The 16,548-nt window shown below is 42.3% G+C and overlaps 1 protein-coding gene across 1 annotated transcript in view; it reads left to right on the forward strand.

Annotated features, from left to right (window-relative positions):
* LOC142074881 (nuclear cap-binding protein subunit 1-like) overlaps nt 1–16,548 on the forward strand; it is a 62,312-nt gene that overhangs the window by 29,442 nt on the left and 16,322 nt on the right. The window contains exons 15-20 of the mRNA XM_075135816.1: nt 730–833; nt 1,594–1,716; nt 2,980–3,082; nt 7,479–7,572; nt 9,708–9,811; nt 10,564–10,678. Of these exons, the coding sequence (XP_074991917.1) occupies nt 730–833; nt 1,594–1,716; nt 2,980–3,082; nt 7,479–7,572; nt 9,708–9,811; nt 10,564–10,678 (643 nt within the window). The remainder of the gene's footprint in view (nt 1–729; nt 834–1,593; nt 1,717–2,979; nt 3,083–7,478; nt 7,573–9,707; nt 9,812–10,563; nt 10,679–16,548) is intronic.

The raw sequence follows: 16,548 nt of genomic DNA on the forward strand, positions 1-16,548 counted from the left end.
GTTCAGGTAATTTGCTGGAAAACAGTGGTTATTCACAGAAATAGGGGGGTTTATTATATCCCTAGTTTAAGATAAATAAGTATCTTGATTGTTCTGGGCATCTCTGATTCTCATGGACCTTAAAAAGAAGCTGCAAAAGCACAACAGCTGTCAGGATTGGGCTAATGATTGTGGAAATGGGGGTATAGGAGAGTGCAAGAGCAAAATGTTCAACGTAATTCATGTATTTTACATGGAAAAAGCTTACCTGTTGTTTTGCGAGAGTTTAATATACGAAGTGTGAAATTGTTGTGCTGCAAGAAGATTTCATTTTGTCTGTGGGTCCTTTTGATTTTACTGCAAATTTAGTAGAGGAATTCAGTGTTTGTAAGGTAAGAAAGATGGAAGGTAAAATGAAGCCATTTGGCTTAATCTTTTTTTTTTTTTTTTCTTTTTTCCTCACCCCCCCAGCTTTTAATACCGGTATTTTACCAGTTGTCCCTGTAGCATCTTAGACTTGTGTGAGGATGAAATTCTAGTATTAAGCATCTACTAGAAAGTTTTGATTAAGTTAGCTCTTGCTATCTGTCAGGAACTACCATTGCACTGAGTGAATGTTTTGAATTTTTTTTTTTTTTTTTGCACAGTCCAAATCAAAAAATAGGAAAAATACTTTAAATCAGTGAGTTGAGTCAGCCCTGATGATGATATGCCATTATAATTCTACTGCTGTGAAACTTACTTTTGTAGGCTTTCCTACCATCAGCGAATAATAGACATTGTTCCTCCAAGCTTTTCTGTCCTCAGTCCTGCAAACCCAGTATGTATTTACAAATATGGAGATGAAAGCAATAGTAAGTATTTAAGTTACTGAAACTTCAATTCCAAGGAAATTGTTTCAAAGCAAGGGAATGTCCTAGCTTGAGTGTCAAGTCACTTAACTTCATGAAGGAGAACTCAGCTGAAATAAATATGCTTGATTTTGATTTAGTGCTATGTCTGGATCTTTCTAGTCTAAACCTCTTTTTAAAAAAATAAAAAAAAAGTCTAGCTGTATGAAGTTAAATCATGCTGAGGTGACTGCAGTCTAGGTGATACAGCATTGCTTTGGTTTGCCAGGAGTCTAAAAAAAGAAAATTTCATTTATTCCATCATTCAGGCAGAATACTGTGCAGAAATGAATGTAGCAAAAGATAATATGGACTTGTTTTTGAATGAATGGGGCACTTAACAATAAAAGATTTTACTAAACAAATTTGGTTTAATGACGCAAGCAGAGAGGCAGCAAATCATGTGAAGGATCTGTCATTATCAAAGGCAGAGATAAGTGAGAAAATGCAGGCAAGTATTGCATTTTCAAGAAGCTGATGGAAATTAGAATGGAGTTTTAATCAGGGGAGTTATTCCCCCCTCAACTCTGAAGGTGCTAGAAAAGGGCTTGAATTTGTGAAGAATAGGAAACCCATTGATGAATTTTATGGAATGGTCATGTGGACAATGGTATTGGGGGTAGCTGGGAAGTGTACATGCTCCTCTGAGAAACACGCTGATGTAAAAATATTCATTCCATCCTAGACTTGAAAAGGATTATATGAACTTTCTGTTTTCATTTAGGGTCTCTTCCTGGGTATACTGTAGCACTCTGTTTAACGATTGCAATTAAAAATAAGGCCAGTAACGATGAAATCTTCAACATTTTAAAAGATGTGCCTAATCCAAATAAGGATGACGACGATGGTAAGGACATCTGATATTAGGCATTGCAAGGTTGTCATTAGTTTTGCATCTAAACCATTTTGCTGTCCTGTAGTTATGGTTTCTGCTGCTAATTGAACTGTGTGCTTTCCTTTCTAATAGTTGGTTTCAGTTTAACAATAAATGGAAGTTACATACAATTGTCAGTGTTTCTTCTGTTCTTGTCATGTACAGAGACAGGTCTGTTCTAGTTAATAGAAGCAACCTGGCCCTTGATGTGGGTTCTGCTAATTATCCACAGAAGTGGCATGAAGGATTTTTAATGTTTTCCTTTGCCTTCAGCATTAGAGCTCTTTTCATGGTGTCAGTTTTGTCCTGAAGATCCAGTGCCTTTGCCCTACTTAAGAGCTTGCTTTCTGTTGATATAGTCCCATAGCAGTTAAAGCTAGCACCCTGGCTATCTTAGCTTTCCCTAGATATAAATGAAATTGGCATTCTTACAATAGGACTTTGCTCAAGTTCTTTCCAGCTTTGCTGTTGGTCCAGCCACATGTAATGCTCGATTTCCAAAGCCAATGTGCTCTTGGGGTCTGAAAGGAGTGTGAGTTACAGGTTTGAGGAGTGATCTTTAAAACATAGGGACAGTTTGGGTAATACTGCAATACTTGTAAGTGTTCTGTTATGCAGGCACAGAGCAGCAGTGAGCCTTGATTTGCTTGAGAGCCAGTATTGTTTTCTTTGATTTGCTATAAAGACCACATAGTAATTGATGTTCCTTTTCTTACCCATTGTTGCCAGCAGGTCTACAGCAGTGTCCAGGGGATTCAGAACCATTCACCTCAAGTGTCCCACATCCCCTATGCACAATTGGTGCCCCCCTTCCCCAACCATTACAAATACCCAACCTCTCTATTATAATCATCTGCAGCTTCCTCTCTTCTCATCCATTTCCCCCTTTCCCATGCTCTATGGCCTGCCTTGTCTCCAACCCAATGCAGACTTCTGCAGCGTCTTCAGCTGTTGTTCCCTGCTTCTCTCCATCAGTGCTGTTAGATGCCACTAGCATAGCTATCTCTGCTGCTATTTCTCATTAACCTACATGTTTTCTCCATGACAGATGGAAGTCCCAAGATCTGCACCTTTTAGAAGTTATTTACTAACTCCCGGTTCAGCCTTGCAAAATCCAGTCACTGAAACTTAATTTATTGTTTTAATTCATTTTACAAAAATTATCTTTAAATATTTTGGAGCAACTTAAAACCTCTACTTGAAGTACTTATTGTTTTAACTTTAAATAACTTGCAGATGAAGGATTCACCTTCAATCCTTTGAAAATAGAAGTTTTTGTACAGACTCTGCTCCATCTAGCTGCGAAGTCTTTCAGCCACTCCTTCAGTGCTCTGGCTAAGTAAGTGTGGTATGTGCATTATTTTGGGGCTTACAGAACCATTTCATTCTGACAGTGAAGTGCCTGATAAAATAACTCATCTACAGGTTTCAGTAACATTTTAGATGCTACACAATGTGATGTGATGGTGTGTGTTGGGCAGAAGCAGTAACACTGCTAAAAGGAAGGTAATGTGAAAACTAGGTTACAGAGCTGAATGGAGTTATTAACAAGACCATACACATCTTAAGCATATTGATTGCATTAGGGTGAGGGTTCTGTCTGCTTTAAGTCTCTTGCAAGTATAAAGGTACATATCAGTTTGGGGTTTTCCTGTTGTCACATCTGTGCATATCAGTGTTCTTCACCTGAGCATGACTCTGAGTACATCCTTGAATGTCTGTGGTTCAGTTCCTAATTCTACCAGTAGCCCTGTAGGGGTTCTAAAATAGAGACTGTTTGGTACTCAGTCACTGCACAGAAGCAATTAGGTCTTTCCTGGAGTTTAATGTTGGCAGAAAGTGCGAGAGGAAACATACATCTGTGCAGTGGAGAATGTTGTAAATGTCTGTTATTGAAATAAAAAAAAAAAAAAAAAAACAAAAAAACCAAAAATCTGTAGCTTTCTCAAATGCAAATGTTACTCCTGAAATTGAGCTGAAATAAATCCTCTTGTACCCTTCATTGTAGCCTACAAAGATGTCCTTCAACCCAGCTCTCACCTTGCTTTTGTTACTAACAAAAGGTATTGCGCTATGAGTTAGTTGCCTGCACAAGCATACTGCTGTTGGGTTGTGCTGTTGTGTTTAAATCAATCAATAACATGCAGGTTAGTCGGTTTAAAAAAACAAACCAACAAAAAAAATGGGGGAGATCATTTGTGTGGCATTTCATCAACTCGTGGAGATATTTCTGTATGTGACTCCTAATTATGAAAATTTAATCTACCTAAAATATAAAGAGAGTCAATAGGAAGTCTTAAGTAATCTTTCTAACAAGTGTGGTGTGTTATGATTCTTTCTGCATACTATTGCAAAGTCTTGAGAAACACCCACTGTGTAATGAAAAATAACCTAGCTAGTGTCCGGATTAGCTACTTGCAAATCTATTACATCCTCTTAATGATAGTTTCTAAATCAAACAAATGAGGCACTCCATCTATACTTTCCTTTGAAAGAGGAAAGTTATTGCTCAAGCCATGCGTTCTCGGTTTCATTTGCATTACTGAACTTTATTTAGACTTACAAAGTCCATGAGACAAAGAGCTGTTACGTGACTGGAAGAAAAGTTGGAGCTGAAAATGGTCACAGTGCAGCAGATAGCTTATTGCCTGTCCTGGAGGTGCTTGCAAGTGCTTGACTGCTTTGTGATGCTAATGAATTTTATGTTTAGAAGACCCCAAAGAATAATGGGAGAGGAGTACTGCTGCAGCTGGCTTTAAAATGTACTTACTGTAGTTTGCCCTGCTTTTTTTCCTTTCACATCAAGCCTTACCTATTCTTCCTTGACTGTCCAACAGCATATTATGCTACTAGTATCTGAAGTGCTGGGAAGCCACCATAGAGTGGATCAGGTGGTTTGTTTCTTTGCTGTGTATTCTGTATTCTAAAGACCGATGCATATTTAAATGTACAATGCCATATAGCATATGCATGGGGGGAACCTTTCCTAAACCCCTTTGGCTGGCTTCATCTGTGAGTTCACAAGCATAATGTACTTTGGAGCATCACAGAGAAGGAACAGCTGGTAGATTAGTTCATTTTAAAATTAATCATTTGCTGAGTGTCCTGAGGAGCAAGTGATATTGCTTCATGTTGAGTGACTGCATACCTCCCATGACAGTATCATGTCATCTACAGTGTGTTGCAACAACCAGTATGACTCAAAATCAGTTAAGTCGGGGGTTTTTTTAAAAAAATTAAAAATAATTTTAAAAAAATCAACCCACAACTTCTTAAATATACCTAAGCAATATAAAATTTATTCTAGAATATTTTTGGAGTGCATGCTCTTAAAGACATGCTTTAACTTCTAGAGGATTGACTGCAACTGTTTAAGCAAAATGAGATGAAAATAACTTATTTTTGACACTGCATACTTGATGCTGTTAAACTGTCTCAGTATGAAAGAGGTGGTCATGTGTCTTACTGAATTATTTTTCTATTTATACAACTTTATATACTTTACAAATGTAAAAGCTTGATTTTTGTCTGCACATGGAAGATTTATGATGACGGTTTATAACAAACGATGGTCACTAGCCTACAGTCAGTAACATAAGGAGCAGGACTCTGTGTATTCAGAGCTATAGTGGTTTCACTGCTGCATATCAACAATGATATCCATAAGGTCAAAAGGAGCCATTTAAACTTTATAGTTACATTACATAAACTGGGCTGCGAATACTGACATAGGAGTCAGCTTAACTCTACTGAAGTAGATGCTCTCAGTGCGTTTCCTCAGTAGAGGGGAGATTGAATAATCATAGAATCATTAAGGTTGGAAAAGACCTCTAAGATCATCGAGTCCAACCATCAACTCAACACCACCATGCCCACTAAACCATGTCCCTAAGCGCCACATCTACACGTCTTTTAAATACTTCCAGGGATGGTGACTCAACCACTTCCTTGGGCAGCCTGTTCCAATGTTTAACCACTCTCAGTAAAGAAATTTTTCCTAATGTCCAGCCTAAACCTCCCTTGGCGCAACTTGAGGCCATTTCCTCTCGTCCTATCGCTAGTTACTTGGCAGAAGAGACCAACACCCACCTCGCTACAACCTCCTTTCAGGTAGTTGTAGAGCACGATGAGGTCTCCCCTGAGCCTCCTCTTCTCCAGACTCAACAGTCCCAGTTCCCTCAGCCGCTCCTCATAAGACTTATGCTCCAGGCCCTTCACCAGCTTTGTTGCCCTCCTCTGGACACGCTCCAGCACCTCCATGTCCTTCTTGGAGTGAGGGGCCCAAAACTGAACACAGTATTCGAGGTGCGGCCTCACCAGTGCCGAGTACAGGGGCACGATCACCTCCCTGCTCCTGCTGGCCACACTATTTCTGATACAGGCCAGGATGCCGTTGGCCTTCTTGGCCACCTGGGCACACTGCCGGCTCATGTTCAGCCGGCTGTCAACCAGCACCCCCAGGTCCTTTTCCTCTGGGCAGCTTTCCAGCCACTCTTCCCCAAGCCTGTAGCGTTGCATGGGGTTGTTGTGACCCAAGTGCAGGACCCGGCACTTGGCCTTGTTGAATCTCATACAGTTGGCCTCGGCCCATCGATCCAGCCTGTCCAGGTCCCTCTGCAGAGCCTTCCTACCCTCGAGCAGATCAACACTCCCGCCCAACTTGGTGTCGTCTGCAAACTTACTGAGGGAGCACTCGATCCCCTCGTCCAGATCGTTGATAAAGATATTGAACAGGACCGGCCCCAGTACTGAGCCCTGGGGAACGCCGCTCGTGACCGGCCGCCAACTGGATTTAACTCCGTTGACCACAACTCTCTGGGCTCGGCCGTCCAGCCAGTTTTTTACCCAGCGAAGAGTGTACCTGTCTAGGCCGTGAGCCGCCAGCTTCTCTAGGAGAATGCTGTGGGAGACAGTGTCAAAGGCTTTACTGAAGTCCAGGTAGACCACATCCACTGCCTTTTCCTCATCCACTAGGCGGGTCACCTGGTCATAGAAGGAGATCAGGTTGGTCAAGCAGGACCTGCCTTCCATGAACCCGTGCTGGCTGGGCCTCATCCCCTAGTTGTCCCGGACATGGCTCGTGAGCGCCCTCAAAACGAACCGCTCCATGATCTTCCCCGGCACTGAGGTCAGGCTGACTGGCCTGTAGTTCCCCGGATCCTCCTTCCGGCCCTTCTTGTAGATGGGCGTCACATTGGCAAGCCTCCAGTCGTCCGGGACCTCCCCTGTTAACCAGGACTGCTGGTAAATGATGGAGAGCGGCTTGGCAAGCTCCTCCGCCAGCTCCCTCAGTACCCTCGGGTGGATCCCATCCGGCCCCATAGACTTGTGAGCATCCAGGTGGCATAGCAGGTCCTTAATGGTCTATGGTTATGGAAACACCTATCAATAGGCAAAGTCCAAGGCACAAAAAGCAGCAAATTTCACTCTGCCTGCATATAGATAAGCACACAGAGCAGCAGAGTTCTCTCCTGCATTTATAAGCATGAGAACTGTAGCCTAGCTTTGAGGAGTAAGTTTACCCCTGAGGCAGGGTTACATTGCTTTTAGGAGTTGTCTTGTCTCTGCAACCTTTTAAACTCAGGACAGTTCTATTTGTCAGAGGGTAGCCTTTCCAGAATTGTTGCAGATTAGCCAAAAGAAAATGTTGGGATTATCTAAAGCACTTACTATGTGTCTTTTGCTTCATTGCCCTGATCCTAACCCTTCCATTGACTACTTATATTTCTTTAAAGGTTTCACGAAGTCTTCAAAGTACTTGCTGAAAGTGATGAGGGGAAACTCCATGTCCTGAGAGTTGTATACGAGATTTGGAAGAATCATCCGCAGGTAAGAGTATCGATGGCAGATATTTGTTGAAGTTTCTACTCACAGAAAGTCATGTTAAAATATAAAGCATTACAATTTCCTTTGTTTACTTAAAAATACCGTCTGTTGTCTATTTGTATTTAAAAGAATTGAAGTTGTGTTTACTACTGTTAAGTGCCTTAAACTGGACATTCTCTAATTTATTCTCTAAATAAATTTATTCTCTATCAGTGAGACTTTCATGTTAAAAGTTCAGTGTAGAAGACTTTCAGCTTTGTGCTATGCTCTGGTTTACAAGAGAATAACTTAAAAACCAAACCAAAACAAACCCAACTCAACCCTGTTTTTCTTCAAAATTTCAATACTAGAACAGCGTTCTTGTGCTTTATGCTTTTTAAGATGTAGATCTTGTAACACAGAAGTAGGCTGAAGAGAGAACCTGGTTAGTAGGTTAGGCAAAAAGAGAGAACCTGGTTATTTAGCACTTGTGTGGTTTTTCACTAGCAATCACAATGAGCCACAAAGACCAGGTTGGAATCAGTGTTATGCACAGAGTGAGCAAGTAAATCTGCTCTCAACCAACGTTCAGAACAGATTTGTCTGTGACACTACCATGGTTAAAGTTCATTCCCGAGTCTGATGAAATAATGTGCTGAAAGAACTATGAAAAATACCTCAGTTGTTTAAAACATGCAATTTCTTTACAGCAGTTGTTGTTTCCCCATGTTGTTGTTGTTTTATAAATAGAGAATCAGTAAGAAACTTGTGTTCAATTTTTCTGCATTAGTTATTTGGATATTTCTCCCTGGTGTGTTTGTAATATATGATATTATATCTGGAAGTGATTGGTGCCTCAGTTGCATGAGTCAGACTCCCAAATGTAATCTCATTGAGTGCTGGAGAATCCTTGCATCTGCTACTGGGCCTAAGGCCCATTTTCCAGGGTTACTAAAAGATTACTTTTAATATTCTTAAAAGTCAGGTCCTGAAAGAGAGGTAAGATATTGTAAAATAGCTTCTTAAAAGGATCAAAAAAAGCAGAGATTAAATATATATATATACATTCCTACCTGAAATATCAACCTTTAAAATATGGATGGTCACAGCCTCAACTATTTTCTGGGGGCACAAAGGCTTTGATGTCATAAAGGGAAACTTTAACATCAAGATTGAATACTTTCACAAATTCCTATGTCTTTATTACATGAAGGCTCAAACTAGGTAATCTGGATAATGCCAGGGAGAATTTCTTAAGACAAATGCATATAGGAAGCAATCTTGAAAATTGAGAAATGAGTCATGAGTTCTCTGATTCATTCCGTTAATTTAGTTTTCTACCTTAAATTGAGCTTTGTTACACTTCCCTATTTGAGAATGGATGATTATGAGAATAAATATGTTGCAGGTTGAGTTTCTTGGGTATTGCAGTATGGAGTACATGAATAGTTAAGATGGGCCTTCTTCTGAATAGCACAAAGCTGTTCTAATTACAAGATAGTTTTTGTAGCTACCTGCTTGATTTTCCCACAAGCCTCATCAAGGCAGGGTCCTGTAGTAAATATTTATATACAGTGCTGGTTTCATTCTAAAATGAAGAGGTCCTGCAGGAAAGAGCAAATGGTTGTGGTTGGGGACTGTTGCAGTCCAAGGAGAGTAGGCTAGCAGTTGCTGTTATGGTTATGTAACAGGAACACATCTTCTGGTTGGATATTCCAATGTTGACTATTGGGACTTGCTTCTCCGATGCCTTGTCTCAAAATTCAGTTCTTGTATTTTTGCTCTTGGGAATAGCAGAAGTACTCACGAATGAAAAGTGAAGTCATCACTCTCATGAGGAGTAAAGACGACTTGTTAAAATGTGAATGCATACTTGGCATGATTGATACAGCTCCCCTAGTCTGAGCATTTTTAGGTTCAGCAAATGAGATGTCTGCTTTAAGCAGTACTAGCTTCCTGAAGTGTTTGAAATCACTCATTAGTTTGACTAATGTATTTGCAAAGTTGCATAAAACCAAACTTGACTCTAATAGCTTTTCATACAACCCAGCACTGGTTGTACCTTAGCCCACAGCAATTTCACAGACTCCATGTTGCAGCAGGTAAACTTGACTGTTTCTTGTGGTAGGAATGACCATCTTGTCTTTCCCAAAATGTAGATGATTGCTGTTCTTGTGGATAAGATGATTCGAACACAGATTGTTGATTGCGCTGCAGTAGCAAACTGGATCTTCTCTTCAGAACTTGCACATGATTTTACTAGGTAACAAGTGTGGAATTTCTGTCTTCAGTTGCTTTTTATCTGAATTTTTATTTTAAATGGTTAGAATCCATTTTTTTTAACTTAAAATAATTGTAGTTTTTACTTTCATTATTTTGCTTTAAACTGTACATAAAATTGTGTTGCTTCCCTAAAACACAAGCTTTAGTATTTTCCTCTGAGCTGCAGTGTGCATTTCTATGTCCTGCAAAAAGCTATGCTAGTAAGATTCATGCAAGTAGCCTGTAAGTTTGCCAAAGTGGGAGGAGAAGCTCTAGGACCATTTCTGGACAAGAACCATTAATCCTGTTGTATAGCTGCTAGCCTGGTGGAGTCTTGGCTTGCACCTAGGGCATGTATCCTGCATCACCCTCAGATATATTGTTTACTGAGAGTGGGAAAAATGCTTAGACCTGGCAGTTTGATGCTAGTAGTGTTGCAGAATGATTCTGAAATAAAGCACTGGTTTGGTAATTCAGTGCAAAGTACAGGTAAGAAGTGAGTGATAGGCTTTCTTAATATTGAATGTTTGCTCACTCCAGTAGATGTCCTAGGTAATAACGATGAAATGTTGTAAATTTTCCCCAGATCAGTGTTGTGTGCTTCTCTGTTAATTTAACTTGCTCTGTAGCAATAGAAAGTTGCCCTGTTTCTGATGGTTTGGATAAGAAGAGTTGAGAGTTATAGCAGACCTGTGCATTTTCTGTCTTGGAACAGTGTGCAATTTACTGTTTTGGGTTCTGCCTCTTTCCTAGGTTCTATGTCTGGGAAATCTTACATTCCACAATTCGTAAAATGAACAAGCATGTACTGAAGATTCACAAAGAACTGGAGGAGACTAAGGCAAGATTGGCAAGACAGCACAAAAGAGTAATTTGGTTTTGTTTTGTTTTGTTTTTTTATACATATATTTGACACTAAGTAACCTGCAGGCTGTCATGTTTCAGACTGACATGCAATTGGTTCTTGGAGGGGTTGAATAAAAATACTGTCAGGAGGCATATCTACACGTGTTGCCATCTTTAGTACTAGGACACTAAAGTTGACACATTTTTCGTATGTTTTTCTAAAGGCTGTTAGAGCCTGAGAATTCAGTGAAGTCTTTAAAGAAGTTCACGTGCATTTGCACCATTCAAGGTTTTTCTCATAAGTTTTTGTTCCAACATGAGCTTCTTTCACTCTATTTTTTGAATCTTGGTTCCTGTTACATTATTGGGTAGCAATAGTCATTTAGGACCTCGTATCTTGTGTGGAGAAGTGCATGGAAACAGCAAGCTGTCATTGAGAAGCAGAGATAGTTGTTGCTGTTCTTTTAACAGATGCTGCTGGATTCGGACAGTTGCATCTGCCTTTTGCTTCTCTTGGATTTTATTTTCAAATGTCCTTGTATGACCTAGACTACTATTTACAGTGAGATGACTATCAAATATTTTTAGACATATTGTGTGGACTCTTAAGTCCTAAGTGATAGTAGAAGCTTGTTATTCCTGGACAAGCAGCTGGGTTACTGGGATTTTGTACTGCACTTGGGAAAAGAAGGTGCTTTCTGTGCCTTCCCCATCTGAGTGTTTTATGGCACCAAATACTTTCAATGTCCCTAGCCAGCCACTCCAGTCTAATTAGTCCTTTTTTTAATTCACTTTTGGCTATTTTGGGGCTTCAGGTCTAAGTGATGATGCTGTAAAGTACGGTGAGAGTGGTATCTCCTGTAGCAGCCCCAGAGGGCAGGACCCAAGACAGTTTGTCTGACTACAATATTTAATCCTGATATCGAATGAAGCCAATTTATAGAAATTATCTTAGTTTCATAGAAAGGAGAGTATTTCCTTGTTGATCTATGGTCTTCCAGTACCTACACAAAACACTAGGCTACTTCTAAATCTTTGGCCTAGGTTAACATCAGAATTTGGCACAACATGGAACACACGCAGGATCATGCAAAAAATGTCACCAGCACAAGTCATTTCCTATGAGCATCAGCTGAGAGATCACTAGGACCTCATGGTTTGCTGATGTCAGTTCATCCCAACTCTTTCAGCTCTTTTCCTTGCTCATTCCCAGCAACAGCCATGGTAGTTGCTTACCTCCTCAATCCATGTTCATCAGCAATTAACAAATGTTTGTGAGTATTGAAGAGCTATTCATTGATTTCACTGTGAGGCAAAGAGATTGTCTGGCATTCAATGGATATGCCTATGTTTTTGTTTCTGTACTGTCTCCTAGCTGCAGCTCTTGAGTACCGAGTGCTTTAAAGGGCAGTGTTATGCCATGAGATAACTTTTGTAAGTAAATGTATTAGTTCTGGCTGGGATGGAGTTAACTTTCCCCATAGCAGCCCTCATAGTACCGTGCTTTGTATTTGTAGCTAGAACAGTGTTGATAACACACCAATGTTTTGGCTACTGCTGAGCAGTGCTCCCACAGCATGGAGGCTGTCTCTCCAACCCCCCCCACCCCCAAAGTCCAGTAGGCTGGGGGTGGGCAAGAAGTTGGGAGGGGACATAGCCAGGACAGCTGACCCAAAGTGACCAAAGAGATATTCCATACCATATGATGTTGTGCTCAGCAATAAAAGCTAAGAGAAAGGAGGAGGAGGAAGGGGGGCATTCGTTATTAAGGCATTTGTCTTGTGAAGCAACTGCTACACGCACTGAGGCCCTACTTCCCAAGAAGTGGCTGGATATCACCTGCTGATGGGAAGTAGAGAACAGATTTTTTTTTGTTTGTTTGTTTCCTTTGATTCCTCCCACGGCCTTTGCTTTTCTTTATTAAACTGCCTTTATCTCAACCCACGAGTTATTAATCTTATTTTCTCCCCCTGTCCCCTTGAGGAGGGGGAGTGATAGAGCGGCTTGGTGGGTACCTGGCAGCCAGCCAAGGTCAACCCACCACAGCAAAATAGACAAAATATGAGTAGTTCTGGAAGCAGATGCTTTACCAGACTGCAGTTCCTCATTGAGAATGTAAAATGTCAAATTTTGATGGCCCCAGTGCTAAGTGGACTGGCATGTTATGGGATGAGGCCAAGGCTTACCTGTCTGCTCCTAGGGGAGTTAACACAGTGTCCACTGGTCCTTGAGCAGTTAGTCTAGGTTGGGGTGGGGGTATGATCCTGTGGTGAAGAAAATGTCAAAATTCTCAATTACTACAAATTCTCAAGTCCTTCTGCTTTAAATATTGCAGTAATTCAGAGTTGTCAGAGTATCTTTCAAGTTACAAGTTTGCATTCAAAAATATAAATTGCAAGTGTGATTTGCATACAGTAGGTGAGTTAGCACATGGCCCTATTTTTGTCTTAAGTTGCACATACTCTTTTTACAAAAAATTGATGTTTATAGTTGTTAATTTATGGATATTATTGCAGAGAAACAACATTGTGAGACTGAAGCGATATCTGTAACTGAATGTATTGAATGTGCCTTACTCTACCAAATTCCCCCTTTCTTGCTATACATCATTTAATCACAGAATGATTGAGGTTGGAAGGGACCTCTGGAGGTCATCTTGTCCAATCCCCCTGCTCAAGTAGGGCCACCTAGAGCCGGTTGCCCAGTAACATGTCCAGATGGTGTTTGAATATATCCAAGGAGGGAGACTCTACAACCTCTCTGGGCAACCTATTGCAGTGCTCAGTCACCCTCACTGTAAAAAAAGTGTTTCCTTATGTTCAGACAACACCTTCTGTGTTTTAGTTTGTGCCCATTGCCTCTTGTCCTGTCACTAGACACCAATGGAAAGAGCCTGGCTCCGTCTTCTTTGCACCCTCCCTTCAGATATTTATATACATTGATGAGATCCCCCCTGAGCCTTCTCTTCTCTAGGCTAAACAGTCCCAGCTGTCTCAGCCTTACCTCAGGAAAGATGCTCCAGTCCCTTAATCATCCTTGTGGCCCTTCACTGGACTCTCTCTACTATGTCCATGTCTCTCTTGTACTGAGGAGCCCAGAACTGGACACAGGACTCCAGGTGTGGCCTCACCAGTGCTGAGTCGAGGGAAAGGATCACTTCCCTCAACCTGCTGGCAATACTTTGCCTAATGTAGCCCAGGATACCATTCGCCTTCTTTCCAGCAAGGGCACATTGCTGGCTCATGTTCAAATTGGTGTCCACCAGGAGCCCCCCACGTCCTTTTCTGCAAAGCTGCTTTCTAACTGGTCAGCTCCCAGCATGTACTGGTGCCTGGGTTTGTTCCTCCCCAGGGGCAGGACTTTGCACTTCCCCTTGTTGAACTGCATGAGGTTCCTGTCAGCCCATTTCTCCAGCCTGTCGAGGTCCCTCTGGATGGCAGCACAACCCTCTGGTGTATCAGCCACTCCTCCCAGTTTGGTGTCATCTGTGAACTTGCTGAGGGTACAGTACACTCTGCCCCATCATCCAGGTCATTAATGAAGATGTTGAACAGGATCGGACCCAGTATTGACCCCTGGGGTACACCGCTAGTTACTGGCCTCCAACTAGACTTCATGCCCTCTGGGCCCAGCTGTTCAGCCAGTTTTCAACCCACCCCACTGTCTGCTTATCCAGCCCATACTTCATCAGCTTCTCTATGAGGATCTTATGGGAGACGGTGTCAAAGGCCTTCCTGAAGTCCAGGTAGATAAAATCCACTGCTCTCCCCTTGTCTACCATGCCAGTCATTTCATCATAGAAGGTTATCAGGTCGGTCAAGCATGACTCCCCCTTGGTGAATCCATGCTGACTACTCCTGATGACCATCTTCTCCTTCATGTGCCTGGAAGTTGTTCCCAGGATTAGCTGCTCCATCACCTTCCCAGGCTGACCAGCCTGTAGTTCCCTGGGTCCTCCTTCTTGCCCTTCTTGAAGATAGAAGTGACATTTGCTTTCCTCCAGTCTTTGGGCACTTCTCCCAATCACCATGATCTTTCAAAGGTTATTGAGAGTGGCCTTGCAATGACATCTGCCTGCTCCCTCAGTGCTCGTGGGTGCATCCCATCAGGGCCCGTGGACTTATGTACATTCTTTTTGCTTAAGTATTCCCTAACCTGATCCTCTTCCACCAAGGGTACGTCTTCCTTGCTCCAGACTTTCCCCCTGGTCTCTGGGGCCTGGGATTTCTGAAGGCTGGTCTTGCTAGTAAAGACTGAGGCAAAGGCGGCATTCAGTACCTCAGCCTTTTCCATGTCCAGATCACCAGGTCCCCTGTCTCATTCAGCAATGGGCCCACATTTTCCCCAGTCTTCCTTTTGCCACTTGTGTACTTACAGAAGCCCTTTTTGTTGTCTTTGACATCCCTTGCCAGATTCAGTTCCAGGTGGGCTTTGGCTGTTCTAACATCATCCCTGTATTCTCAGACAATGTCTCTGTATTCATCCCAGGTTACCTGTCTCTGCTTCCACCTTCCTTTTTGTGTTTGAGTTTGGCCAGGAGTTCATTGTTCATCCATGCAGGCCTCCTGGCATTTTTGCCCAACTTTCTGCTCGTTGGGATGGACCACTCTTGAGCTTGGAGGAGGTGACCCTCCAATATTAACCAGCTTTCTTGGGCCCCTCTTCCCACAGGGCACTTCTAAGCAGATCCCTGAAGAGGCCAAAATCTGCTCTTCTCAAGTCCAGCTTGCCTTCTACCCTTCTCCCTCCTCTCGGGATCCTGAACTCCACCATCTCATGGGCACTGCAGCCAATGCTGCCTTTGACCTTCGCATCCCCAACGAGCCCCTCCTTGTTGGTCAGTAGAAGGTCCAGCAGAGCACCTCTCCTCGTTGGCTCCTCTATCACTTGGGTGAGGAAGTTGTCGTCGATGCACTCCAGGAACCTCCTAGATTGCTTATGCCCTGCTGTGTTTTCCCTCCAGCAGATATTGGGGTGGTTGAAGTCCCCCGTGAGGACCAGGGCCTGTGAATGCAAGGCTGTTCCTATCTGTCTGTAGAGGGGCTCATCCGCTTGTTCTTCCTGGTTGGGCAGCCTATAGCAGACACCCACTACAATGCCACCCTTACCCATCTTCTCTTCAGTCCTTACCCATAACCTCTCAGTTGGCTCATCAACCATCCCCAGGCAGGGCTCCATGCATTCCAGCTGTTCTCACGTAAAGGGCAGCTCCCGGTCACAGAGAGTACCCAGCCACAATCTTACTGAAAGTATTACTGCATGGACTTTCAAATGTCTCTGTATGTTCTTGTGTATGGCTTCTTTGACCAGATACCCTTAAAGGAGCAGACACTCTCCTTCTACATACCCTTACAATGAAGTGGTCAAGGAACCTGGGTCATACTTTATTCTGCACAGGCAGAATGAGTATATTTCTACTAAAAATGTATCAAGGCTCTAGTGTTACAAAAGTTAATGCTAACACAAACATATAAAACCATGGCAAATACTGTGGATCAGGGTTTATGCTTTAGGCAGTAAGCAGTTTAGCTAGGGTACATATACATGAGGTGCAGTCACATAGTTTACTTCAGTGTAGACACACTCTAATTATTAGCAAGTGGAAGAAGCTGTTCATGAGGGTAAGGGACAGTTATCCTTGGAGATACTGAAAATTTCACTGGACAAGGCCCTGAACAACCTGATCTGATTGGACCTGCTTTGAGAAAGAGTCTCCATCAGTGGAGATATTCAAAACCCGATTGGACGATGTCCTGAGCAACCTGCTCTGGTTGACCCTGCTTGAGCAGGGGTGGTGGTGGTGGACTAGATGATCTCAAGAGATTCCTTCCAACCTCAGTGATTCTGTGATACCGTGTGATTCTGAGCAGCATGTTGGACCAGAGACCTCTA

The sequence above is a fragment of the Calonectris borealis genome, chromosome W, assembly GCF_964195595.1.
Source record: "Calonectris borealis chromosome W, bCalBor7.hap1.2, whole genome shotgun sequence".
Taxonomy (NCBI): Eukaryota; Metazoa; Chordata; class Aves; order Procellariiformes; family Procellariidae; genus Calonectris; species Calonectris borealis.